Source organism: Ochotona curzoniae, unplaced genomic scaffold (genome assembly GCF_017591425.1).
Source record: "Ochotona curzoniae isolate NIBS_2020 unplaced genomic scaffold, NIBS_Ocur_1.0 contig_430, whole genome shotgun sequence".
NCBI lineage: Eukaryota > Metazoa > Chordata > Mammalia > Lagomorpha > Ochotonidae > Ochotona > Ochotona curzoniae.
In genome coordinates, this window is record NW_024466219.1 from 22,038,858 (window position 1) to 22,064,531 (window position 25,674).

Consider the following 25,674-nt stretch of genomic DNA (forward strand, 5'->3'; position numbering starts at 1 on the left):
ACAGCCACACACACACACACACACACACACTCTCTCTCTCTCTCTCTCTCTCTCTCTCTGTCTCTCTCTCTCTCTCACTCTCTCTCACAAAACCTGTAGCCTGGCATTATCCTTGTTCCCCTGACCAGGGTTATAATAGGGTTCCACCACAATTCCTCCAACAAGATTGGAGGTCTTGCTCACACAGGCACCCGGTCCGGGTGGGAGGCCGACTTTGTTTCTGATTGTCTTGTTCCAGCCCATGGTGAAGTGGAACTGCACCACTGGGCCATTTTCCTCCTCTCTTCTCTTTTTCCTTTCGCCGGGGCTGCCTCTGTTCAACAGAGCAGACTTGTCACTTCTGCTGTCACCGTTAGTTAAAAGTAATTGTTATTGCAAACCCCCCATATGGCAGCATCGTTCTCTTTCATGGCAAAACCCACCAAACATTCATTTCAGTAGCAGAAAGTTGGGAGCTTACAGAATCAGATCCGTTTTATGTAGACCAACAGCACCTGCGGCAGCGCATTAACTAGCAGGAGTTGTTAATTACATTTCCAACTTGTTGATCTTCACGGCTTCAAGTCTTAAAAGCAAGGAAATTAATCACTGCATGGTTCTCCTCTAGTGGGAAATGACAGGAGTGTGCCTTCTCCGCTCTGTTCCAGCCACTAATAATCAAATACTTGCATTCCTCTGTAGTGTTCCTTTCCGTTTTTTTGTGAAAGAACCATTTCTTAAGTTCAAAGAGCTCCTCTGTTCACCGCAGGGGAGATATTTGCCCATAAAACAAAGGCTTCAGAAACATAAATCTAACTATGAATTTGAGCGAGACCATACCAAAGGTTGTAGCCAGTGCAGCCGTTGACATTGTTTTAAAACAACCAAAACGCAAGGACTGATTAACAGTGAGCTGCTAGTACTCAGCGCTTCCTGCCTCTGCACCACGTTCCAGGTGGCTTGGTGCAGTGAGCACGGGCCTCGCAATCTCGCGGTGGTTTTTCCCAGTAGACCAACCAGGTAAAATTACGTCTTCATTTACCACGGAGGAAGCCGAGGTCATTTAATAACTTGCCTGAGATTCCCCCAGCTCATGAAAGGCCAACAAGAAAAAGTGATCCAAGATACAGAGATGGGAGGAGTGATTCAGGTGGCTTGGGAAGACATGCAGAGAGAGCTGCCCTTGGCTCATAGGAAACATGGCCGGCCACTTCATTGCTACCTAAACATCGATCATCAAGGTGCCGCACACCTGGTGTAGCCAGTGCAAAGCCTCTGCTCTCTGGACCAGGTGCTCTGCAGCGGCCAGCAGTGTGTTCTCCTAGGCTGCTGGTCTGCTTCTGGGAGTTCGAGGCCTCCCGGATGCCCTGCCCCAGGCAGCCAAGGTGGAGAATCATTAGGAGATGTTTTAGTGATTCACTTCTTTCTTTTCACTCCCATCCTTTCTGGGTTTTGAGAGCAGTTTTTTTTTGTTGTTTGTTTTTAAATGGTCTTCCCCAAACCTGGACAGTTGGGATCAGATGACAACACTAATGAACGTTGTCTGTGCGTTCTGCAGGGCTGGAGTCAGTTCCAGATGCCCTGTAGAGTCCTGGGGATAGCCCGTATGGAGTTTCTCTCTGACACCCCATGTCAGCCAGCGATAGCAAGGCACTTGCAGGATCTCCTTGTCTGTCTCTCATTTGCTCAAGCACAGGGCAAGCAGCACAGACACCTGCCCACCTGGATTTGGCAAGTTTCCCTCGCTCAGGGCGAGCCCTGAAGCCCCTGGCTGGACCTTTCCATTGGCGCTCTCGTCCACCCCTTGAGGGTCAGTGCCACTGAGCAGAGTGTTGGGTGACTTCCTAGGTTACAGTCCCTAGCAGAACTGTCAGGAGTCTCTGGAGAACCTGTGTCGTCTAATGGAATGCTCACGCAAATGGACAAACAGGTTAGCATTCTCTGGAGAGTCGGAAAAGGCCTTTCAGGTGTTTTGTTTTTGATTCTTAGATTTAAAGAATTGATTTCAAGGGCAGAGAGATACCTCTTCCCATCTGGCAATTCACTCCCCAAATGCATGTGCTGGGGTCAGCAGCCAGGAAGTCCATGGGTCTGGCACAGGGGTATCAGGGACATACTTTTACCATTACCTGCTGCCTCCCAGGGTTGCATGTGAGCAGGAGATTGGAATGCACAGCAGAGCCCAGACCTGAACCGGGCACTCCAGAATGGGATGTGGACACCCCAAAAAGTGTCAACCCACTGCACCAAACACCCCAGCCTCTTGTTTTTACTGAGCAGCATTGCAGTGCCACCAGGCTCTCAGAGTCATGTCTGGTCTGTTTCAGACCTGCCTAGTTCCTTTGTCTGAGACAAACGGAGCTTATCAGCCTGAAGGGGAGGGCAGAGAGGGGCTTTGCAGGGTCAGTGTCAGTCCTTATTGCCCTCCCCTCTGTTGTAAGTAAGCTTAATCCCAATGCCACCGTTGGCTAGGGATGCTTTGTGGAATGCCTCCCCCCACCCCCACTCCAGATCCCATTTTGAAAAATGATCCTGGGCTCCTCCCCATGGCAGCTTGGAGACAAAATGATGTAAAGGGATACCGTTGGAGCAGGGACATGATGCTCCAGACAAGAGTGAGAACACCTTGACTTCTGTCTTGTGATGGTTGGCTTCTGCAGGCACATGGATGATGTTTGCTTTGCACAATCAGTCCTGGAGAGCTGGCACAGCACCTCCAGGAAGGGCACCGTGCACTATGAAGACAAAATGCATGCTTGAGGAAGGAGCATGTGGGGTTGGCTATTTCACATCCAGGGCCCTCAGGATCACCATTTAAACCAGGAACTGTCTTCCTCTTACACATGATGGGATTAAGTTTTCAAGCTTCCTGATCTCACAAACCCTCTCTACTTAAGTTGGGACCTCCAGAGAACCTTGGTTCATATGGGTTCTATCCATTAATAGTGACCATATTTGGGAATAAAATAGAGAAAATAGGAAGGTTTTTTTTTTTCATTTAAAATGAGTGGCCATAAAGTTAGCAAACTCTGTTATGTAAAGATTTTTGCTTTATATCTTTTGACAGTTACAGAGAGACATGGTGGGTGGAGGTACTTCTACATAATGGTTCACTCACTTCCCAAACACTGCAAACAGCTTATTTCCAAACGAAGCGCATGCTCAAAACTCCACAGATCACCAACAGATACATGCCCATGCGCATGAGCTGTCCAATGCTGTTTTCTCACCTTGGTAGCAAGGAGCCTGGGACTGCACAGCTGGGACTGTAACCAGTGCTCATATGGAATGATGGGGTTCTAGGCAGCAGTATAACCAGCTCTGCCACAATGCCAGCTCCAACATTTTTTTTTAAAGGTTTATTTATTTTTATTGGAAAACAGATGTACAGAAAGAAGAGGATAAGGAGAGAATGATTATTCATTTACTGGTTCACTCCCCAAGTGGCTACAACGGCCCAAGCTAAGCTTATTCAAAGTCAGAAGCCTACACCAGGTTTCCTTTGTGGGTGGAGGGTCCCAAGGCTTTGGGCCATCTTCCACTGCTTTCCCAGACTACAAGCAGGGAGCTAAAAGGGAATGAGCTACGTGAACATGAATGGTGGCCCTGATGAATGCTAGACTGTAGTGGAGATTAGCCAGTTGAACCAACAGTGGCTCCTCCAACATGAAAACTATTTTATGGGCCTGGTGCAATAGTGTAGTGGTTTAAGTCCTTACCTTGTGTGTACCAGGATCCCGTATGGGTGTTGGTTCGTGTTCCAGTTATTCCACTTCCCATCTAGCTCCCTGCTTGTGACCTAGGAAAGCAAAGGAGGACCGCCCAAAGCCTTGGGACCCTGCACTTTCATGGGAGATCTGGAAGAAGCTCCTGGCTCCTGGCTTCTGATCAGCTTAGCACCAGCCATTGTGGCCACGTGGGATGAACCAACAGATAGAAGATCTTTCTCTCTGCCTCTGCTTCTCTCAGTAAATCTGACTTTCCAAGAAAAATAAAATAAATTAAAAAAAAAACTATTTTATGAAAATATTTTCTTTTTAAACATAAGAATTTGCAGATCTGTTCAGCATCCAGATCCACAGAAGGCTGTTAGATGCGCGGATGTACATTTTGTCCTGCATTTTACAGTTTGTGTAGTGTGGCTTTCTCCTGATTGAGCAACATGGCAGGCCCAGCTTCTCATAGATATATACTTGGAAAAGGACTGTTAGACTTTTCAGTCAAATGGGAATATTGTATGTAAATGATGCCCTCTTACAGGCTAACTGCCATGTGCGATTCTGAAGCCACTTCAGTGAACTTAAGCACGTGTGTTGCATTGTATGTTGCAATCTGTTGATGTACACCTTTCATGTGCCTGACTTTTACATAACTGGTCATTTGAAAAATCTTGGTTCACTAAGTTAATGCAGATATTCTGACATTGTTGAGTCAGTTTATCAACACATTTATGAAGATCCATAGTTGATATCACTGCCCAAGAGTGGGTATTGTAGCACAGTGGGTTAAACTGCTGCGTGGGGCATGAGAGTGTCAGTTCAAATCCCACCTCTTCCCCTTCCAATGTGGCTTCCTGCCAGTGCACCTGGGAAGGCAGCAGGTGATGGCCCAAGTGCTCGCCTTCCTGCTGCCTGTGTGTGATGCCTGTTTGGAGCTCCTGGATTTGGCCTTGCTCAGCTGTGGCTGTCGTGGACATTTGATGGGTGAATCAGTGGGTGGAAGTTCTCAGTCTTGTCTCCTTTCTCTGTCACTCTGCTCTCCAAATCAGTGGATCATTTCTTTAAAAAAAAAAAAAAGAAAAGGCTCACCACCCATCTCATCTCGGAATCTGAAATCTTGAGGGACAGGGTATTAGATAGATGTGTTTCAAAGTCCCGATTTTTGCTCAAAAGCTCAGGTCGCATCCTGAGACACAAATACCACTTTCCTGAAAGTGACAGGGTCACTTCATTCTTTTCGGTAATGTAGCTGCCAGCTGCTCACGCCTGGATCTTGACGATTTGTCTCAAGCTGTTCTTTCAAGTGAAAAAAAAATCCGGCGTTGGAGAAGAAAAAAAAAATTCAAAGATGGTGTTTCAAGAAGGCAGTGGCTAGGTCACTGGCCAGTGTCCACGCACACGCAGGTACCGTTCCATGAGATGGCCAGCAGAGTTTAGCATGAAACAGAAATGCCTTCTGCTTCATCCTAGTATGTCAGAATGGAGGGTGCTGCGAACCGCGGGCTAACATGGTGTTGCTCATTCCCTTTATCAGTGATGTGTTTTGCTAAAACTGGCTTTCCCTGCTCACTGTGACCATGTGGTGGGCGGTGAGTTACACACTGGCTCCCAGGCGCTGGTTTCAGCGCTGCAGTTGGTGCTACCTGACCTTCATCCAGTCTTGCATTCAGCACAGGTGTCGGGACTCTGGGTTGCCGGGGGAGAGACTCAGCTGAGTCTTGGGGTTATTTTGAAGATAGTTTTCACCTCTTTGCAGAGGTCCAGGAACCCAGCAACCTGTACACCCCAACAGGAAGCTGCTGTGCTGGAGGTCACAGAGCAGCATTCATTGCTTGTGGCTGTGGACCTGGTGCCTGGCAGGTCCCAGGGGAGACCTATTGTCACAGGTAAAGCACACTGCAGTTCTTGGTCATGGCCATTCTTTCTCACTTTCCTAAGGGTCTTTTCTTCACCCCAGGGGTCGAACTTGGAAAGTGAGCCTCGGTTTTGCCTCTGTGACTTGGTTTTACCTGAATGGCTCTTTGCTGCTTTCTTTATGTGGGCTCTGCAGTTGAGCTAGTTTTCAAATGTGGTCTGGTCAGATTTAGGCGACCTGGGAGCCCCGGATGTGCTGTTTGAGGGGATGGATGGGGAAGAAGGTGGCTGGCTGCTCAGAGAACATCAGTGGCTTCACTCGGCTTCTCGGGGAGGCCTGCAGCCTGTCACCTAACAGAGAGATGTGTTCTGGACCTGGGGTGGGCTTCCTGACACAGCGCTGTCTGGAAAGAAGGTTCCTTCCCGGCCCCACCGTCCTGATGGGCTGGCCTGTGGCCCTGCTTCCTGTCGCGGCCACTTGCTGACAGGCCACTTCTCGGCCTTCTCAGAGCTCATCTCCTCTCCGACACTGAGAGCTGTGACCCGGCAGTTCGGTCTCTTTTTGTCTCCCCTAATGCAAAGTCAGAGCTCGGAGGCCTTCTCCCGCCCCCTGGGCAGTGTGGGCAGGCGAGTGGCAGGCCAGAGAGAAGACACAGACCGGCTCCTGGGCTGCTGAGCGGCGGAGATGTACAGACTCGCAGCGGTTTTTTATGCCTCGGGCCTGAGGTGTGTTTTTCTCCCACACAGTTCTCAGGCTCCCGCTCAGCATCCCAGGGCTGTCAGGGAAGCTGTGAGGGAGTCTGTTGGCTTCCAGCAGCAGCGTTTTTAGAACACTTTCTCGATTGTGTGGGCGGAGTGTGGTGACTGCCACTCGCTGACAGGAAACAGGGGAGGATTCTGCTGCGTGACAGGGGAATATATCTGTATTTATATGTCTACGTATCTATATCTATGTCTATATCTATATCATCTGTCTCCATCCCCACATCCCAAAATGCTAGCCCCACCTGGCAGTTACGCCGGACGACAGAGCAGGTGGTCCCTGCAACAGCCATGGCGGTGGCAAAAATGTAGCCAAAAAAAATCCCTCAAAATGTTGCCATCTCCAGGGCACAGATTCAGGAGGAGGATTTATTGTTCATATGCCCCAACTTTAGAAATAGCTTCTCACTTAAAAAAAAAAGGTTTGTGGGCTGACACAGTGGCATAGTAGACTAAACCTTAATCTGTGGTGCTGCCACCCAGTTGGATACTGGTTCAAGGCCTGGCTGCTCCACTTCCGACCTAGCTCCCTGCTGATAACCTGGGAAAGCAGCTGAGGAAGACCCAAGGCCTCGGGCCTCTGCACCCATGTGGGAGACCCAGAACACGCTCCTGGCTCCCAGCTCTGGCCCAGCTCTGGCCATTTTGGGTATTTTGGGGAATGAACTAGCAGATGGATGACCTTCCTGTAAATATGCCTTTCAGATAAAAATAAACAAATCTTAAAGAAAAAAAAAAACAGGAGCGCAGGGTTTTTGAGTGTGTGGTTTACTGTGGTGGCTCCTCGGTGTATGAACACGCCTGGCTGTGTCTCCTGCAGCACACCCACTTGTACCTGCATGCTGGGAAATAGCACTGGGCCAGTCATCTGTGGAATGCAGGGCAGCGATAGCCCCGCCAGAGGACAGATCTGTCTGTGAGAGGCAGTGGAGACACTACATGGCACACTGACGTGGTGGGTATGCCAACTGACCAGCCCCAGTGGCGCTGTGTTCAAGACTGCGTGTCTCTCTGCTGCCCGGTGTCATAATGTTTCTGTTCAGCATCTGAAGTGAAATTCCAGGTCGCACCTTTTGCAGTACTTGCAGCCAGCGTTCAGTGCACCCCAGTATGGCGAGTGCATTATGTCACACTTCCAAGTGAAGCCCTTTGAACATGTCCCAAACCTACTGAATTTGAGTGCAGATGGTATTGTGTCCCTGGGCTCCCAGGGCCTCTGTCCCTCATCTTCCTGGACAGTGCCCCTCACGGTGGCAGGGCGTGGTCCATGCCGGTGCATGAATTCTTTGACCTGCCTCTCCTGGAGGGCTGAAGGTGGCCACCGGCCCATGGGCAGGTGGCACTGAGAAGCAGGAGAGTACGACAAGGTGTGTCTCGGCTCCGCTTCCCAACCACATGGCTCTCATGATGGTTTCATGCCAACATATGCTGCTGCACAGATCTTTGCCTCTCGCCACTACCATGCCCTTTCTGTTTTCAAGGAAAGAAGGACTGTCCAAATGCGGAAGATGTAAGCAAGCCTTTTACTGCGACATGGAGTGTCAGGTAGGTTCCAGGCCAGCTGGCGGGGAGGGCCCAACTTCCTTTGGCACTAGGATTCCACCATCGCTGCACTCTGTGTCCCGGCATCCTGGAGCGCGCTTGTGACTGGAGCTGCACAGCTGGGTGGTGGTGGAGGAGTTGGACGCAGATCCCCTTGGGAATGCTGCCCTGGGGTCGACAGCTCCATGACAGTTGGGGTCACATGTAGAACTAGAAACAAGGTACAGGAGAGCTGGCAAAGATAGGGGAACACCAAGTTAAGAGAGCAAGCAGGTGCGTGACCAAGGTGGACAGTCTGGTCTCAGGGTCATCGGTAACAGAGAATATAGAGATGAAAATGAGAAGTATTCAAATGCTATATCGGATACTGAAAAAATGATTATTGTTGCGAGTCTTCATTTTTCACAAATCATTCTAACAGGCTGGCTTCGCCTTGAGCTATTTGCACCTGGCCCGGCTATGGGCCTCGGTGGGCCACTGGCCTGGCTCTGGGCTTCAGTGGGTCTCTGGCATTGCCTTGGGCCTCAGTGCGTCCCTGGCCTGGCTGTGGGCCCCGGTGAACCCCTAGCCTTGGCTGTGGGCCTTGGTGGGCCCTGGCATCGTGGTGCGGCCTGAGGGTGGTGCACTGGGCGGAGCCTGGGTGGTAGGTGGAGCTGGGTTGAGTGGATGAGTCCTCAGTACAGCCTTCCTGTTGTGGCCGTGGGGAGGCAAGAGGGAGGAGTTCCTGTTGGGCCTTCTGAAGGACAAGCTTTCGCAGTTCACAGGGCTCCCCAGGACCCACATGGGCAGGATCCATGGGCAGATGGTGGACATGGGCACGTGATCCCTTTAACTGCTTCAGAGCCGTTTATTTTATTTTTTTAAAGTTAGTCTTTTTGTTTCTAATGTTACTTTTTCATTTATTCGAAGAGCAGTCACAGAAATAAAAAGAGGAGGAGGCGGAAAGAGAGATCGATCTTCCATCCACTGGCTCAAATAGCCACACTGGCTGGAGCTGAACCGTTTTGAAACCAGGAGCCAGGAACTTTTTCTGGGTCTCCAGTGTGGGTGCAGGGGTCCAAAGCTTTGGGCCACTCTCCACTGCCCTCCCAGTCCATAATCAGGAAGTTGGATTGCAAGTGGAGCAGCCAGGACGTGAAGCAGCACCTATATGGAGTGCTAGTGCTTGAAGGTGGAGGATTAGCCAGTTGAGCCACAACATTTGTTTATGTCTTTGAAAGGCAGAGTTAGAGGAAGACAGAGACAGATCTTTCATCCACTGATTCACTCCCCAAATGATGAATGGTTGCTGATAGGCCAGCCAGGAGCCCAGAGCTCCGGTCAGTTCTCCTACATGGGTGGCAGGCACTGACTTACTTGAGCCATCATTGCTGCCTTCCCAGGTGTATTGGCAGGAATGCTGAATTGGGAGTGGAGCAGCTGGGACTTGAACCTGTGCTTCCAAGGATGCCATTGTTGGCCTGCAGTGGCTGCACTATGATGCTGGCCCCCTTTCACAGTCTGTATTTGACTAGTATACATTAGGGTTTTCTAAACTTTCTAGCTTGACCTCTGTATTTGTTCCTTTGTTCTGTAAAAAGGGAAACATGACAGCACCCCAGAACAGCCCCCTGGTATCAAAGGGCAGCTCTGAGCAACAGGGGAGGTTTGCTCTGATCTGAACCTGTTTGTGCTTCTTTGTTCTTTCTGCACTTTGCCATCGTCTCCTCCAGCCTGCCTGGTGATGGTTTCTTTCTCACCTCCAAGTGCAGTTGGCCTCTGAAAGACCTCAAGAGCCTTAGCAGCCACGGGATAGCTGGCTAGGCACACCTTCCCTCTACTGTCAAGAGTTCAGGTGATGGCTACCCCCGACTGCAGAGACACTGGCTCAGGAAAACTCAAGTCCCACCATGGCCCTTGAGGCACTGCGCATGTTTCCCTGTGTCCCGCTGTGCTGGAGCGCTTGCCCTTGCATCTTCAGGGGGTGTGCCTTGTGCCCTGCCTCCTGCCAGCTGTGGTTGGAATCTTCAGCAGCTACATCACCATGGCACTTAGAAACATCGGCCCTGGCATTCACGGTTGGTTATCAGGTGTGCCAGATAATGTATACATACTCCTGTGTGTACATGAGACACTCATAGAATGAACTCATTTCATTCTGGTGTCTCAGGCAAGCGTGGTCAACCACACCCCGTCCAGGGGGTGTAACAAACAGGAGAGCACGTTCCCAGCTGTAGGTCCTGGAGCTGCTGCTCACCAGTGGGGGGCTTAGCAAGCCACACAGCACCTCTGAGTCTCAGGGTCCCCAGCTGAAGACCGAGGACAGCACAGCAGATTTGAAAGTCCTTCATTAACTCTGCTACTCACTCTGTGCAGGGTCCAAGGGTGACTGTGACAATCACAGTCAATGGTAGAGGTGATTTGGTACAAGTTAGGCTGGACTGCAGCTACTTGTACATAAGGAATAAAGAAGACAGCAAACTTGACCTAAGGGCCTTTTTATTTTTAACCCTAAAGAAAGGCTAGGGCTGGGAACTTGAGGGCACTATGGCTGTTCTCTTGGTGAGTAGTGCTTGTCCCGGCATCAGTCTTAACTCCTTCCAGTGAGTGGTTAGTGCATTCATGGAGCCCTCCAATGCCCAGTGCATGGAGTGCCTCTGGGCTTCTGGGTGCCCCACCAAGCTATAATTTGTAGGGCTCCACAGGTAGCAGCACTCTAATGTGTCTCCTTAATCCATCCAGGTAGAGATTTCGGGTGCCCATTATGATTCCCCAGGACCTAATCCCCCTAGATCTGCAGATTCAGAAACCTCATCTGTGAGCCCACGTGGAAGGTGTCTCCCCAAGGGCGAGGCTTGCGTTAGACAGCCACCCCAACCTGCAGGGAGCAGAGCACTTCCTTTCTTTATAGTCCGCACCTCTTCCTCTGAAGAGGGACAGGACGTGGCACGGGTGGTACTGTGTCCCAAGAAGGAGGCAGTGGTCACTGAGTTCTAATGCTCTGACACTACAGCCTGCTGCCTCAGGCCCATCCACTGGAACATTCTCCCAGCTCCTCATCCCGCATCCTAAGCACTGGGTATTCCTGCGATTCTGTTCAGTGCTTCTGCTATGTCTCTAGGGACCAGAGTTCCTCAGTTCCTCCTCCTCCTCCTCCTCTGTGGCAAGCCGTAGCACAGCTCCGGTCCCAGAGGTTTCTGCATGTACAGCAGGGTTTGACATATCTGTTCTGTTTGGTTGATCCAACCACTAAGGGTTTTCAGCCATTACTGCTACAGTGGAATGGCACAGAGAGTCCTAATCAAAGCAAGTGCCTGGATGTGAAGGGTGGCACAGGGGTTTCCCACTGCAGATGCTTAAGGAGGAATCACAAGCACTTGCGTTCAGGAAGCGCTGGGGTAGGATCCAAGTGAAGGCTCTGCTACAGGATAAACGTGACACAACAGCAGCGACAAGGGAAAACCATTGAATTCCTCCCGACCAAAGAGAGCACAGCCCACAGTCGCTGCTCATCCCTCGCACCGGGAGCCAGTGGGTGGAGTACCAGACACAGCAGGCACCACACAGCTGACAGTGCTGCTGGAAAGGAGCTTGTCCGTGCTAGCCCTTTCATCAATAAGAACACAGTTCCGCTGTGATTTGGGAACCTCCCCAAGGTCAGCAGCAAGCGCCCTGGGAAGAGACCTCACCGACTGCTCATAAAGGACTTTCCCCACTGGGTTACCGTGTGGTTAGAAGTGCCGAGGACCCTGTGGGAAGAAGGCCCTTGTAGGAAAGTGTTGGAGAAGTGGCTGTTGATACTGTCAGGTGTCACTTAAGGGTGGGACAGGGAACTAAGAGATGACTCACTGTGTGATTACATCTTGGTGCAGGCTTCATAGAGGGCATTTAACACAAATCAAGATATCTGCAGTGTCCTGAGGTGATATGATCATAGGGGGCTAGCAGGATTGGGTGGATGAGGAAGAGCTGTGTCCACTGTGGCTGTCTTGGTCGGCAGCCTCTGCAGGAGAGCTAGGGCCCACATTTCCTTCCTGAGAGTCCCCTGTTGACCTGGAACAAGGTGTCTCAGGGGCCTAGTCCCTGTGTCTATTCCCCCACCCCACCCCAGGACTCCAGTGCCTTAGGGGTTTGCCATTTGGTTCTGTCTTACACCATTGACATCCTCTTAGTTCACCTGCCACAGTGGAACAGTGCCAGAGGAAAGATTTTAATTAATGCTGCATGAAAGAGGAGAGGAAATATAAAAGAAGTAGAAATGCCTTTTTAGTTAGGTTTGCTGTTTGGTAACCTGTGTGTTTTAATGAACTCTATTTATTTTTATAACTATGCCTGCAAAGCTAAGTCTGTTATTCACTCAGACTTCATTAAATTGGACCATGGTATGTACAAGAGAGTAGTTTTAGAATGTTAACATAGAGACATGTAGCAGAAGAATCTGGGGGTCTATTTCTTCATTGTTAACAAAAATGAAGGGAGAAAATTTTAAAAGAGATTTATTTTACATATTTGATAGGCAGGTTTACAAGAGAGCAAAGAGGAGAGACCGAAAGAAAGAAATTTTCTCTACTGATTCATTCCCCTGAATGGCTAACGCCAGAACTAGGCAGTGGCAAAACCAGGAGGCAGGAGCCTCTTCCAGGTCTCCCGCAAGGATGCTAGGGCCCTCAGCTCTTGGGCCAGGCCATCTTTGATGCTTTCCCAGGCACATTAGCAAGGAGCTGGACTGGGACTGCAGCAGCTGGGACTTGAACCAGTGCTCATATGGGATGCCAGTGATGCAGGCTACAACCTAACCTCTGTATACCACAGCACCAACCCCCCCCCCCCAAATTAATTGCAAGAATTAATTTAAAACAAAGTAGAAGCAGGAAAGAGGGCATATCCTGATAGGAGAAATGTGTATATGAGGAACCTCGGACTAAGGATGTGGGGCAGTTCTAGCTGTAAGTGTGCGCTGGCCAGTGCCTAACTGATGCTTCTCTGACCCTGAGTGGGGTCTTATTCTCAGGCTCAGTCCTGGTGAAGTCCTCTCCAGCCCAGCCTTGGAAAGCACATCTTAAATCTGGGACCCTCTTTTCCCATAGATGGTCAGCAGCGGCATCCCTGGAACTGTGTGAATGGTCCAGTGCACGTTCACTCTTACTCAACAAAAACAAAGCACACACCCAGTGGTGCTGACTCAGCAGGGTAGCATCCAGCTGATTCCTTCTGCTGTCAGAGATGATGGACGTGGGCGTCAGAAATCCTAAAACATTTCTTCACAAGAAAGCTCATGTGACATGCACACAGCACACACTTTGGAAAGTTCCACAAGGCAAATAGAAACACCAAATGTTGGGGCCAGCACAATGGCTCAATTCGCTAAGCCTCCACTTTCAAGTGCCAACATTCCATATGGGTACTGGTTTATGTCCTGGCTGAGGTACTTCCCATCCAGCTCCCTGCTTGCGGCCCGGGAAAGCAGTAGAGGATGGCCCGAAAGCCTTGGGACCCTGCACCCTCGTGGGAGATCAGAAGGAGGCTCCTGGCTTCTGGCTTCAAGTCTGTTCAGCTCCAGCTGTTGCAGCCATTTGGGGAATGAACCAAAGGATGAAAAGTCTTTCTTTCTGTGTCTCTCCTTCTCTCAGTGGGTCTGGCTTTCCAATAAGTATAAAAAAAAAATTCAAAGAAAATTGAACTGATATTAGAACTGACAACTGGGCCTGGTGCCATAGCGTAACGGCTAACATCCTCACCTTGGAACATGCTGGGATCTAATATGGGTGCCGGTTCTAATCCTGGCGGCCCCGCTTCCCATCCAGCTCCTTGCTTGTGGCCTGGGAAAGCAGTCAAGGATGGCCCAAATCTTTGGTACCCTGTACCCATGTGGGAGACCCGGAAGAGGCTTCTGGCTCCTGGCTCCTGACTTCAGATTGGTTCAGCTCCAGCCATTGTGGTCATTTGGGGAGTGAATCATTAGACGGAAGATCTTCTTCTCTCCGTCTTCTCTCTGTTTATCTGCCTTTCCAATAAAAACAAATAAATCTTAAAAAAAAAACTGACACTCAATAGAAAAATAAGACAAACAAATGCTGTCACTTTTGGGAAGTGCCACATTCACTGTTGCCATGGCTCTTTGCATCCAATCAGTGCTGATCAGGAGGTGTAAAATCTCAGACTGCGAGCTCTGGACCTGTAAAGTGACTTAAGGATCATATTATTTACAGCTCAGAAGGTGGGCACCGCAGGGTGTAAGAGGCCTGCCTGGCTGTAGAGTGGAACCAGAGTGGCCCACACTGGCATGCCCCTGGTGTGGTGGCAGGCCACCATTCTCCCAGCAACTACCTGGCGGTTGGGTTCCCTTCCCTCTGAGGACATTTGTGTCTAATTGCCAATATGATGTGTTACTTATTGGCCACACACCGAATCCGACATTGACTTGGACTGGGACTTCTCAGCTGCTGGAATTACGGCAGATAAATTTCTGTCATCTTGTAGCTTCCCAGTTGGAGCAGCCCAAACAAACCAAGCGATCGGGGGTGCCACCGTCTGGTGGTGCTCACGATCACATGAGGAGAATAAGGCTGTCACTAAGTCAGTTGTTGAAAACCAGTTGTCAAACACTGTGCAGAGATGTTCCAGGAGAGAGAACACCTCTTCAATAGCAGCTGAAACTACGGCTGTTGGTGCACACACTCATGAAAATCCAGTGGCATTCTCCAAAATCTATTTTGACTTCTTTCCAAGCCCCAAAGGCAGATTTACAGGGATGCATCTTTCAAGTCTCTGATGAAAACACAAAGACATGAGTTTCTTTTTTAGGTTTTAAATAACTTGTATTACAGCATATTGTTAGAACTTTTTAATTATCAGTAACAGTTATTCATCTCTCATTACTCTGATTCATGTATTAAACTTTTCAGAATTTATGCAAAAAGATTTCCAGTTAGTTGCCACAATAAATTGATTGTGTTCATACACAGCGAGTTGTATTGCGATGCATTAATGTTTAAGTTCCTTCTCCCTGGAGCCCACTGTTGCTCTCAGCAGTGAAGCACTCACCCACAGCTGAGATGAGCAGCAGCCTAAACGTCCATCAAGGACACAGAGTCTGAAGTCAGATGACTCATAGAGCTCCTGGGGTCCCAGCTGCCCTGTTTGTATTTTCCTCTTGCCTCCACAGGGATGCGTGGGGTTTGTGGGCACTGTGGGGGCTGCAGGAATCTGGACCCACCCATTTTGTTTCCATTCCTGCATCAGCACTCCATGCTCATTTTAGGCCTTGGCTAAAACCAGAGCCTCTTCCCTCTTGGGCATATCTGGTCGTTTTTTTCTCTCCCTGCCCTTAGTTATATTCAGCACAGCATTATTTAACTCTGTGGAGCTCTTTCATGGCACAGCCCTAGAAAGCCAGGGGCTGCGCTGAGTTACTACATAGATCGTAAAGTGACATTGAGTTCCACCTTCGCGGGGTCAGGGTGGGAGGAAGAAACAGTGTGACATCTTTTGCTCAGCAACCTCATCTGATGCCTAGGTGAGGTGTCAGGCACAGATAGAGGTTCTGGGTTCTGGTTTTTATTGAAGGGAGACAGATCCTAAGCCACCCAATTGATAAATGTGTACCCTTTTCAGCAGTGAGTCAGGAGAAAATGCAGAAAGCAAGACATGGGAGAGTGGTGAAGGAAGTGGTGTTTTTGACCAGATGATGATGGGCAGGGATCCTGAGATGGTGGCACTGGAGCTGGGCAGAGAGAGGAAGAAGGATGGGAGCCACTTGGGAGTTCTGTGCTAGCCAGGTGACAGCAGCAAGTGCAAGAGGTAGAGCATGGCTGGGTGTATCCAGTGTCCAGGACACTGCTGTGGCCCACGGAGGAGAGACAAGAGGGTTAGAACAATGGAAGGGGAGTGCCAGGCATGCGGGGCCTCGCAGGCTCTCCCTAAGACCTCACCCGTTGCCATTAGATGGTTCTGAACTGAGGACTGGCCTGATGACTATATTGCTTAACAGGATCCTTGGCTGCTCCGTTGAGCTTGGTCCATGGTGCAGGGGCAATGAGCATGGTCAGAGAGGGCAGGGCTGCAGCATGCTAGGAAGGAGGGCTGGGGAGAAGAGCCCAGAACCTAGAGGTCCTCTGAGAGTTGCTGGAGGGCAGCTGCTGGAGGAGCTGTGCCAGGATGATTCTGTCGTTGGAGCCGGGGAAGACTGCGGGCAGAACAGGATGAGGCCCCATGTCCCTATGCTGGAGCACATGTGTACGTGTGCCCGCCTGCACTCAGTCCTCTCCCTCTCTGCCCTCTCTTGTTCCTCCCAGGTCTCGTGTCTGCTCTCTGTTCTCAACAGCCTCTAACTTTGGCTCTGCCAAAGCTGGTTCTCATCAGTCAGCGATGACCATACTGCTGCCAGATCGCTTCTCAGCACCTCACATGCCACCTGTCACCAGCCTTCATCTCACCATTTACTCCCTAGAACTCAAACTACTTTTTTCCTTTGGGCCTCTAAAACTCCTCTACACTTGCTGCTGCTCTCCCTACTGTCCCATTTCACCTCGCACTGCCTGTGCCTCTCTTCCCCCTCAGTGAATTTGTGTCCTTCCCTCTCCACATGGGACACACGAACCTCGAAACATGGGAAAGGAGGAATACAGGTTCTGTTGTTCATTGAGTCTTTGAATATCTTGTTCCCACATGTTACTGATAGTTGCCCTTCTAGGCCTCCTGATGGCCCTTGGCAAAGCGTGCACTTGTGTGTGTGTTCCCTAACTCACCTGTAGGAGGTGCTGTTTGCCCCGGCATGAGGACAGATCCAGAACAGAACCATGGGAGAGCAGAGCCAGAATGGGGGCTAGATCCCAGGACCCTCGCCTCTGCAGTTGACAACTTAGGCAAATGATGGAAAGTTGGGGTGTGTGTGTGTGTGTGTGTGTGTGTGTATCTTAGGTAATTGTTTTCAATGTTCCCAGAAAGAAGACTGGCCCATGCACAAGCTCGAGTGTTCTTCCATGGTGGTTTTTGGGGAAAACTGGAATCCCTCTGAGACCGTAAGGCTGACAGCCAGGATTCTGGCCAAACAGGTGAGAAAGCGAGGCCATGGTCAGGTGCTTTTTATTTTGTTTCTTTCTTCCAAGGTCAGGAAGGCAAATAGTTGACCCATGGTGACTGTCTTTTGTCTGACATTCTTGGTCTTCGCTTCCTGTCGGAGCCATATGGACAGGGGGAAAACAGTGCTCCAGGCAGCTGATTCATTGTGCCCCTCTGTGACATGAGGCTGCAGCATACTCTAGGCCAGGCTCACGTGGGAAACCATGGCGATCCGTGGCATGAAAGACCTGGCTGAAGATCATCAAAGCTTCGTGAGAAACCAAACTGACCCAAGGAGCTTTGAGCTCTTGCCGTGCTGCCTGTCTGGCTGGGAGTGTGCAGCTTGGTCACCATCCTGTGCCACGGCTGCCTTCCTCTGGCCTCTTACTCTCTTCCTCGTGTCTGTGCAGGCAAGGAGGTGGCAAATGCCAGGAAGAGAAGGCACTGCGAGGCAGCAGCTGAGGCAAGGAGAGGATGGGCGGAGGAGGATTAAAAGGGAGCAGAAGGAAAGAACAACATCGCCATGGGGCAGACTAGACAGCCACCAGATGTGATCTGCAGAGGAGAGGGAGACGCTGTGGGATTTGTGCTTGACTTCCCGAAGGGGCAGCACGGAGCTGAGGAGCAGTGTGTACCACGGGGGTCTTGCCTTGCCCTGTTGGCAGAGAAGCAGGGGGCAAGGCCTCTTCTGTGCCCTGACTAATCCACAGCCTACACAAACCTGCCCATCCCCTCGCTCCTTCAGCATGGTCTCTCTCTGTTCTCAGCCAAGTGAGATTCCAATGGTTAGCATAGATCTGTGTCCGGGCCAAGGTAGGATCCCTGGCTGCAGTAAATAGGACGAGAACATTCCCCAGCCCTGAGGTCATCATCCAGCTCTGCTCGGCCTGGGTCAGTTGCCTGCCCAGACACCCCTTGGCCAGCTCAGAGCCACTCAGAAGCACCCTGGGGATGAGGCTGGGGAGTCAGGGTTATGGTCCCAGGGGGAGTTCACTTTGGGGTTCTCAGAAATGGTCATCTTCAGGTACACACAGGGTAGCGGGCTGCAGGGGAGACGGATGGGGCTGAGTTAGATCAGCAGCAATCTCTGCATTTGGGAGGATTTCAGAGCCCAGCCTGAAGACGACTCTCCCCTCCTACTGACTTCCTGAGGGCTGCTTCTGTGGCTGTGGGAAGAATTTAGAAGAAGCTGGGGCGCTTTCTTGAATGAAAAGCTCTCCCTGGGTGAGGTGACTTACTAATCTTAGAGACGTACATCCGGTGAATGGAAGATTTCTGCTCCCAAAAAAGAACCACTGAGATGTTTTGGCACCAGGTGGGCAGGCTGAATGGCCCGATGAGTTTATGCGAGTTTCGTTCAACTTAGATTGTAATTACTGCTACTACTAATAGTCTGCAAAATGAAAAGTTACCTGACCATCTTTTTATCTCTCCAGGACTTGATGATTAAAAAAATCAGACCATTGGTATTCTAGTAGCCTGCAAAGGATTAGGGGAGACCGGCTACCCCACTTCCGAGGGGAAGCCTGACATGTTCACTAGGGAGGTGAGAGCCCAGCTAGACCACCTGTATCCCCAAATTGAATAGCTAGATTACAAAGACGAGGCCTCAGGCCAGCTCCTGAGCTGCGCGTTTGAACTCTTGTCAACACCAAGTTTATTCATGTGCTCAAAGCCTAGCAGGTTTACTATTGTTAGCGCCTCTCGGGGTGTCCAGAACAAAGGCAGCCACGCGTTTCAAGTGAATCTGTCCTAACAGACACAACCCAAAAAGTGTTCTTTTTGAAACACAGAATTCCAGATCATTTTAGCTTATGCTTAAAGAAAGTGTAAAATGGGTTGGGGGGGTGATTTTGTTCCTTTTTAAGAGCAAGAAATAATAAATAGGATGATTTGTCTGTAGACTTGGTCCTTTTTAAAGTAAGAGCCCTGAAAAAGAAAAAGAAAACGTTGGTTTTTTTGGCCATGCTCTTCCCCATAAGCAGTGCTTGTGAGCCTACTGTGTACACAGCTTCTCAGGTGCCTGGGAGGAGGTGGGCATTTCCCAGAGAGCATCCCCCCAGGGGGTGACCCCGTGTATGGCACCAACACCCAGAGCACTCAGGCCAATCGCTCTCAAGGCTTCCTCGAGAATCGTGGTTCCCTTTTCAATGCTCATGTAAAAGTGACAGGTCCTGGCTGGCGTTGCACATTGCACATTCAAGTCTGTCGCTGACTACCCACGTCCCAATTTCTAGAAAAGCCACCCGGAGAGAACACCGTCTGAGAAGTTGCTGGCCGTGGAGGAGTTTGAATCCCGTAAGTCAGTGCACACCTGGCCGTCTGGCTGTGTCAGCCCCGAATCAGAGGTGGCATGGGTGGGGTGGCTGAATGGACCCTAGGAAGGAGGGGCCTGTGCTTGCAGGAGCAGGGGTGATCATGAAAAACTGTTAGCAATTATTTTGACTTGACTGTTTGAAAAAAGAAGCAGCAGCAGCTTCTGTCTTTCCGAGTTGCCAAGGATCATCAGGAAATAAGTAGGGGCAGCTAGGAGCAGACTAAAGGGATGACTGCATCCCAAGCCATCTCCCGCTGGCTCTCCTGGAATACTGCATGGCTTTGGGTCTTGGCTGAATTACAGTCCTGTAGAGAGCTGATGCCCTTAGCTAAAATTCGTTATCTCAGGGGCTGTCCAATGGCTTGACCACAGTGCTCGTGCCAGGGCCAGTCACAGATTCCAGGGGTGAGGGCCCCCATGAGGCTGAGGCTGGTTGACCAAGTTAGCTGCACTCATGGTCCACCTCCCTGTAAATGGCCAGCAGGTATTTCACAGACTGAGGGTCTTCTCCAAAGAGGAGAAAGAAAAGGACTTCATTGAGTTTTCTGGGACTCAGCATGTTGGCTTTTGTATTCTCCCCTTTTCTCCATACGAGGTATGGTAAGAAGAGGGTGGAGCTATAAAACGCAGGGTCTTCCTCCTCGTGATAACACGTCGTGTATCCGCAGATCTGGATAAGCTGGACAATGAGAAGAAGGACCTGATTCAGAGCGACATCTCCGCTCTGCATCACTTCTACTCCAAGCACCTTGAGCTCCCCGACCGCAGCAGCCTTGTGGTGCTGTTCGCCCAGGTGAGGAGCCCTTCTCCCGCTGCACTCCACGGGCAAGCTCCTGACGGTGCTGCCGCAGGTCTGCATGGAAATGAATGACAAGATAGGTGTACTTTGGGGCACACATTTTTTTTTTTGAAACCCACACAGAGTGCTTTCATCATACAGACTTTCTGTGAGTTTTCTGAAGCCCCTCATACTGGAAGACGGGGCCCTGGGCCCACTGTCTTCACCACCTTGCAGGGTGACCTGAACGTGTCAAGCTGGTCACTGCTTGACACTGCTTGACACAAGCTGGTCAGTTCCAGGACCACTCTCCCTGACCTGAGGTGCTCAGCCAGGTTTCTGCCCATCCACACCCACATATGCTCCTCAGTAAGCTGAGCATCTGGCTCAGGTGAACTTCAGTGGGAGAAAAGGCCTAGATACTGTTCCAGGGACATACAGCCACTCCCTTCCCGCCAGAACCCACAGAACTCGGGAGGATCCTGACATGCTTTGTCTTAGAATTAATGTCACCTTTGTGCCCTTTGACCTCACGATCCCATCTCCAGGCAGAAGCATCAGTGATTATGTGCAGAAAGGAACAGGCAAGCTACCCTATGGTAGGCTTCCTTTAAAGGTCAGAGGACAGGGCTTGGTGGCATGGCCTATTGGCTAATGTCCTAGCCTTGAACGCACCGGGATCCCATATGGGCACTGGTTTGTGTTCTGGCTGATCCGCTTCCCATCCAGCTCCCTGCTTGTAGCCTGGGAAAGCAGTCAAGGGCAGCCCAAAGCCTTGGGACCCTGCACCAGTGTGGGAGACCTGGAGGAAGAAGTTCCTGGCTCCTGGCTCCAGATTGGCACAGCACCAGCCATTGTGGTCACTTGGGGAGTGAAGCATCGGACGGAAGATCTTCCTCTCTGTCTCTCCTCCTCCTCTCTGTATATCTCTGACTTTGCAATAAAAATAAATAAATCTTAAAAAAAACCAAAAAGGTCAGAGGACAAAGAGAGGAAGGGGGCTGGAAAAAGGCGGGGGGGAAGAGATCATGTCAGGGCCAGCAGCCAGGGTGTGGTGAGATGAATGATAACATGGCCATTCGGTGCCAGACTAAGGGGCCTGTCCAAAAGTGTGGGAAGAGGGTGATCTGTTATCTTACTAATTACAAAACCAAGATGCGAAAACAAACCAAAAAACACATGCTGAATATGAAAATACTTGTACATTTTTGAGAAATGATGGAATAGAGTTCACAGTGGATTGTGTTTGGAGCTGTAGACCATTTTGCTTTTTTCCCACTGAGTGATTTTTCTGGATTTTCTACATTAAGCACATGAAACTTTAAAAAAAATGCTACAAAGAGCAGCAAGGTTAAAAGCAAGCAGAACGGGGCACTGAACATCCCCAGTAAAGTCTGGAGTGCAGTGAGAGCTGCAGCTCCAGCCCCCTGCCTCCGGCATCCTGCTCTGCCACCCCCAACCTCGTGTCCGCTGCACCTGCCCCACACTCTGTCCCCTACCCTCCTTCATGGCCCTGCTGCAGCTGGCAGCCTAAGGTGACTGTGCCACCAGCATGGAGGTGTGCTGTAATTTCTGGGAAGATGTGTGTGGCTACAAAGTATATTTTTGGTGTGCAGCCTAAACTAGTCTAAATGCTAATTGTGAGAATAGCTCTAACAAGGCACTTACGCCTGATTTGACTTAGGAAGGAAAAAGAAAGGACTCTAGCCCATACATCTTTCTTAATGTGCGAGTTCCCTTCTCATCCCCTGGGGAGATTTGCAGAAGGGAGAGAAGGCTGGCAGGGAAATTGCTGTGCAGTTTGGCTCCAACCCCATCACCACTCCCCAAAAGGGATAGTAAGTGACACTCAGCTTATGAAGAAATACGCGGTAAAGGCAGTGGCAGTGGGGGCTGGGTGGGACAAGGACTGGCTGTGCTGGCACACTGGAGCCTGAAGGATGCCGCAGTCACAGACTGGCCCCGCTGGGCTTGCTGCAGAGGAGAGCACTGCGGAGCCAGGCACTCAGCCCCTGGAGCGCTCAGGTGCCGTCTGTCCAGAGCGCAGTCCTGCAAGCTTGCTGATTCCTCGCCTCCTTCCTGCAGGCATCTGTTGTCTGGCACGAGCACCAAGCATCCGAGGGCCCAGGGGGCGGGAGGGTCTGCGTTAGTGTCCAGCCGGAGAGTCATCTACAGCGTTCAATGCAGAACACACCAGAGTTCATGCTGCAGTGCCTTGTGCCGTGTGAATGAAAGCCCTGATGCTGCACCTGCCCCGTTGGTTCACGGCCACCTGCTGAGGGTGATGGGATAGCGTCCGAAGGCTGAATTGGCCAGGTCTATGCAGTGGACACTATACTCTATACTAGATCACTAAGGCTTCCACTGGAAAATGCCCAACCTCTGAGTGCTTTAAAGGCTGCGCCTCGCTCTCACCCTCCGTACCCTCACGTTTTCCTTGTTCAGTGTTGAATGGTCAGTCCAGCCAGGCAAACCCACCCTGGCCCTTGTCACCTATGTGAGCGCCTTTGCCCTCGGCCTTTCATTTTGAGATGAAATTGCCATGTTGGCATTCAGTCAGAGCCATTAGTCTTGGCAGAAAGCAGACTGTGGCGCGGGAGTGACTTGTCTGAACCCCCTCCCAGCATGCCTCTCTGCTTCCCCGGGGACTCTGGTTTTGACCTTGTTGTCTGTCAGGAAACATGGACGAAGAGTGAAGTTTGAGAACTGCTGGCATAGTTGGTCCCGGCTTTGAGCCTGCGCCCTCTAAGCTGATGCTCCCCGGGGACGAGGTTTGCCTTAGGTATTCAGTGCCATGCTGCTTAGCAAGGATGAGAAAGGAGCCTGCCATCCATTTGGCTGCCAGGAAGGCTGGCGTTTCCGTGCCCTGCCGTGTCTCTAGTCCCTGAGCCGCAGAGAAGGACAGCAGTCAGGTCAGACAGGTAAGGACTTACACAGTGACCACTCCCCTTGACAGAAGCATTGGATTAATTTTTTATTCTTATTTTCATTTTCATTTTATTTATTTATTTTGAGGATGAAAGGACTCGGCAGTGGGCCCCAGATCACACCATACAGCTGTGGGTAACCAGGTCAGATTCCAGCTCGCTAACACAAGTCCCCGGAGCCCTGGGATCTGGGGCAAAACTGGGAAGCAGGTCGACTGGCTGCACCAACAGGCGCCTCTGCCAACAGCTCTGCCTGGGTTTGTCTGTCTGTGGGGCTGATGAGTGAATTGTTTGCACAAAGGATACTCTGGGCAAAAGGGAGCTTGTCAGACCACCCGAGTGGTTCTTGCTAGTTAATTTGTTAAAGGTCAAAGTTAAAGCAGAGAGAAGCTATAGCTCTCTGACCCTGTCTTCCCCCTCTGACCGCAGGTTAACTGTAACGGCTTCACCATCGAAGATGAAGAACTTTCTCACTTGGGATCCGCGATATTCCCCGAGTAGGCTGAGCTTCACTTCATTTCTCTTCTTTGTACTTGTTTAACACTAATTTGATTTTCTTTCTTTCATGGTTTGTTTGGTTTTTCTTCTTTTTTTTCTTTGATTTCTTTTTAATATAACTCGGCTAACTGCATGTGGCAGATGTGACTCTCTGAGGGAATTAAGACAGCCTTTTAATCTGCCAGATTTCAAAATATCTCCCCTACACTTCAGGCTCTGAAGGCAGTAGTTAAGAGGACTTCCTTGTTAAGTCCTGCCAGGCTGAGCTGCTATTCGGGAACGTTTTCCAGTGTGCAGAAGGCACAGCCGGGGTCCTGCTGAGGAGTTTGCTTTCTGCATCACCATGGTTGTGGCACTCTGAGTTTCTTATGCTCAGAGTGAATGTATTAATTGCCAGACAAGAACCGGCCATAGGCTCATGTGGCTGAGCTACTTCTCCATCTTCCCTTTAGGGAAGATACTGGTTCAGAAATGGGCTTAGAGTGGGGGCAGGATTTGCTAAAGTAATGACCCAAAGGAACAGTTCAGAGAACTGGTGGATCTTTCTCAATAGTTATGGAATACCCAGGTAATGCAAGGAAGACTAGGCAGTACGCCAGTGGAGGCCTTGGTGGGTCTGACCCCAGCAGCTTGCCTCGAATGGCTCTCCTCTGAAGTTGAGCCTCACTGCATGGTGGGAAGCCTGGACACTGGGCTGCCTCCACCAGCCCACCCAGTCTGCAGTGTAGAGCGGTTCCTCCCAAAGGCAGGCCGCGCACTGCTGACTCCCCTGGACACCTGCTATCCAGGCATACGTGTGTGTATGTGCTGTGGGTCACAGGGAGGAGCTGCAGGTGCAGGTCCCTGCCTGGTGAGTGACTGTCACAAAAGCCCTTGGACCAGAGATAGAAACACTGACCCATACGAGTTCCCTGTCCCCAGTGCCAGTGCAGCATCACCTGCAGTTAGAGCTCCGGTTGGAGAAGGAAGATGTTGCTGCTTTGGGAGAGGCTTTTTCAGCCTCAGCCCTCGGGAGGAGGAGAGGGGAAGCGAGTCCTTGAGCCGCCTGACAAAGGCCCGTGCCTGCAGCTTCAGGCCTGGCGGGCCCCACGGTGTCTGTGCCTGTGGTCACTCCTCTCCAAGGTGGCCAGAGTGAGCTGACCCCAAGCACTCCTGTTGTTCTGGGGTCTCAGCCTTAGAGTCTGTTCTGGAAGGACCAACTCAGTACTTTTGTGAGGCAGTCCTGGGATCTGCTTTTCCTTCCCATGCAGCCACCCTTCCAGTGTGCCTCAGTATACCTGACTGCACATCCCTCCCTGGGTCGCCAGGTGGGCTGAGGTGCAGAATGGAGGTATCTCTGGGGTCCAGGGGAGTTGCTGCCTGCCCTTCTCGGGCACGAGGCCATCCACAGACCTGCAGCCCCCAGGAGGTGGTGAGGGCCACGGCCCACCCTGCACCTTATCCTCTGCAGTCTCCACAGCCCCCATTCCCTTGTTGTATTCTCAGGGTGCGCCCAGGAGTGGCTGTGGTCTCTGAAGGGTGGGATAGGTGACTCTGGTCAGCATAGCCGTTATGCCTAGGGACACAAGTACCCAAATGAACTTGAAACCGTTTCTAAGCAGTTTTAATTAGGGTGGGGGTGGGGAGAGGGAGTCCCTTTTAGGCTGAAATCATCTTAGTCTTATGATTTCAAAGGCAACATTTTCAGAGATCAAGCACTTTCCCCCTGTAGTTTAGAAATTTCTGTTCTCAGAACTTTGACCTTGATGTAACAGGAAAGCTCAAAGCACCTCACATGGGCAAAACCTCTTTCCCTCTTCCTCTCTTTTCCTTGCGCCCTTGCTCCCCACGTCCTCTCTCCCTCCTCCTCGTTGTTTCCAAAAAGCAGACAGTGCAGTAGGAGCAGTCCTGCTGACTTCTAGATGAGGAAACTGAGATGCAGAGAGACTCAGCCTGGCTTCTCCGGGGCTGGGGGGATCGCCGGGGGCAGGTGGCATCTCCCAGCCTACCCACTGAGCAGTGTCCCAGGGAGGAGCCGCAGACGAGGGAGGGGCTTTAGGGTTTGGTTCCTGAATTCCTAGAGGGCATAGTTAGTTGTAGCACTAGCTTTCTGTTGTGTAGTTAGCTCCATTCTGAACTGCAGAAGGTGCTTTCCAGTAGAGTTAGTTTGGCTGTTACTCTGAGTGCCTGCAGGACCCCCGGGCACGGGATGCCAGCTCTGAGCTTTCATGGAACGCCAGAGGATGACTGAGTCCTGTCATGTAAAGTGGAGAGCCGTGC

At 50.8% G+C, this 25,674-nt stretch overlaps 1 protein-coding gene across 1 annotated transcript in view; it reads left to right on the top strand.

Moving 5' to 3' along the window:
- SMYD2 (SET and MYND domain containing 2) overlaps positions 1 to 25,674 on the top strand; it is a 45,524-nt gene that overhangs the window by 11,721 nt on the left and 8,129 nt on the right. Inside the window, exons 2-6 of the mRNA XM_040985673.1 lie at positions 7,796 to 7,859; positions 16,778 to 16,888; positions 19,133 to 19,193; positions 19,881 to 20,005; positions 23,347 to 23,414. Of these exons, the coding sequence (XP_040841607.1) occupies positions 7,796 to 7,859; positions 16,778 to 16,888; positions 19,133 to 19,193; positions 19,881 to 20,005; positions 23,347 to 23,414 (429 nt within the window). The remainder of the gene's footprint in view (positions 1 to 7,795; positions 7,860 to 16,777; positions 16,889 to 19,132; positions 19,194 to 19,880; positions 20,006 to 23,346; positions 23,415 to 25,674) is intronic.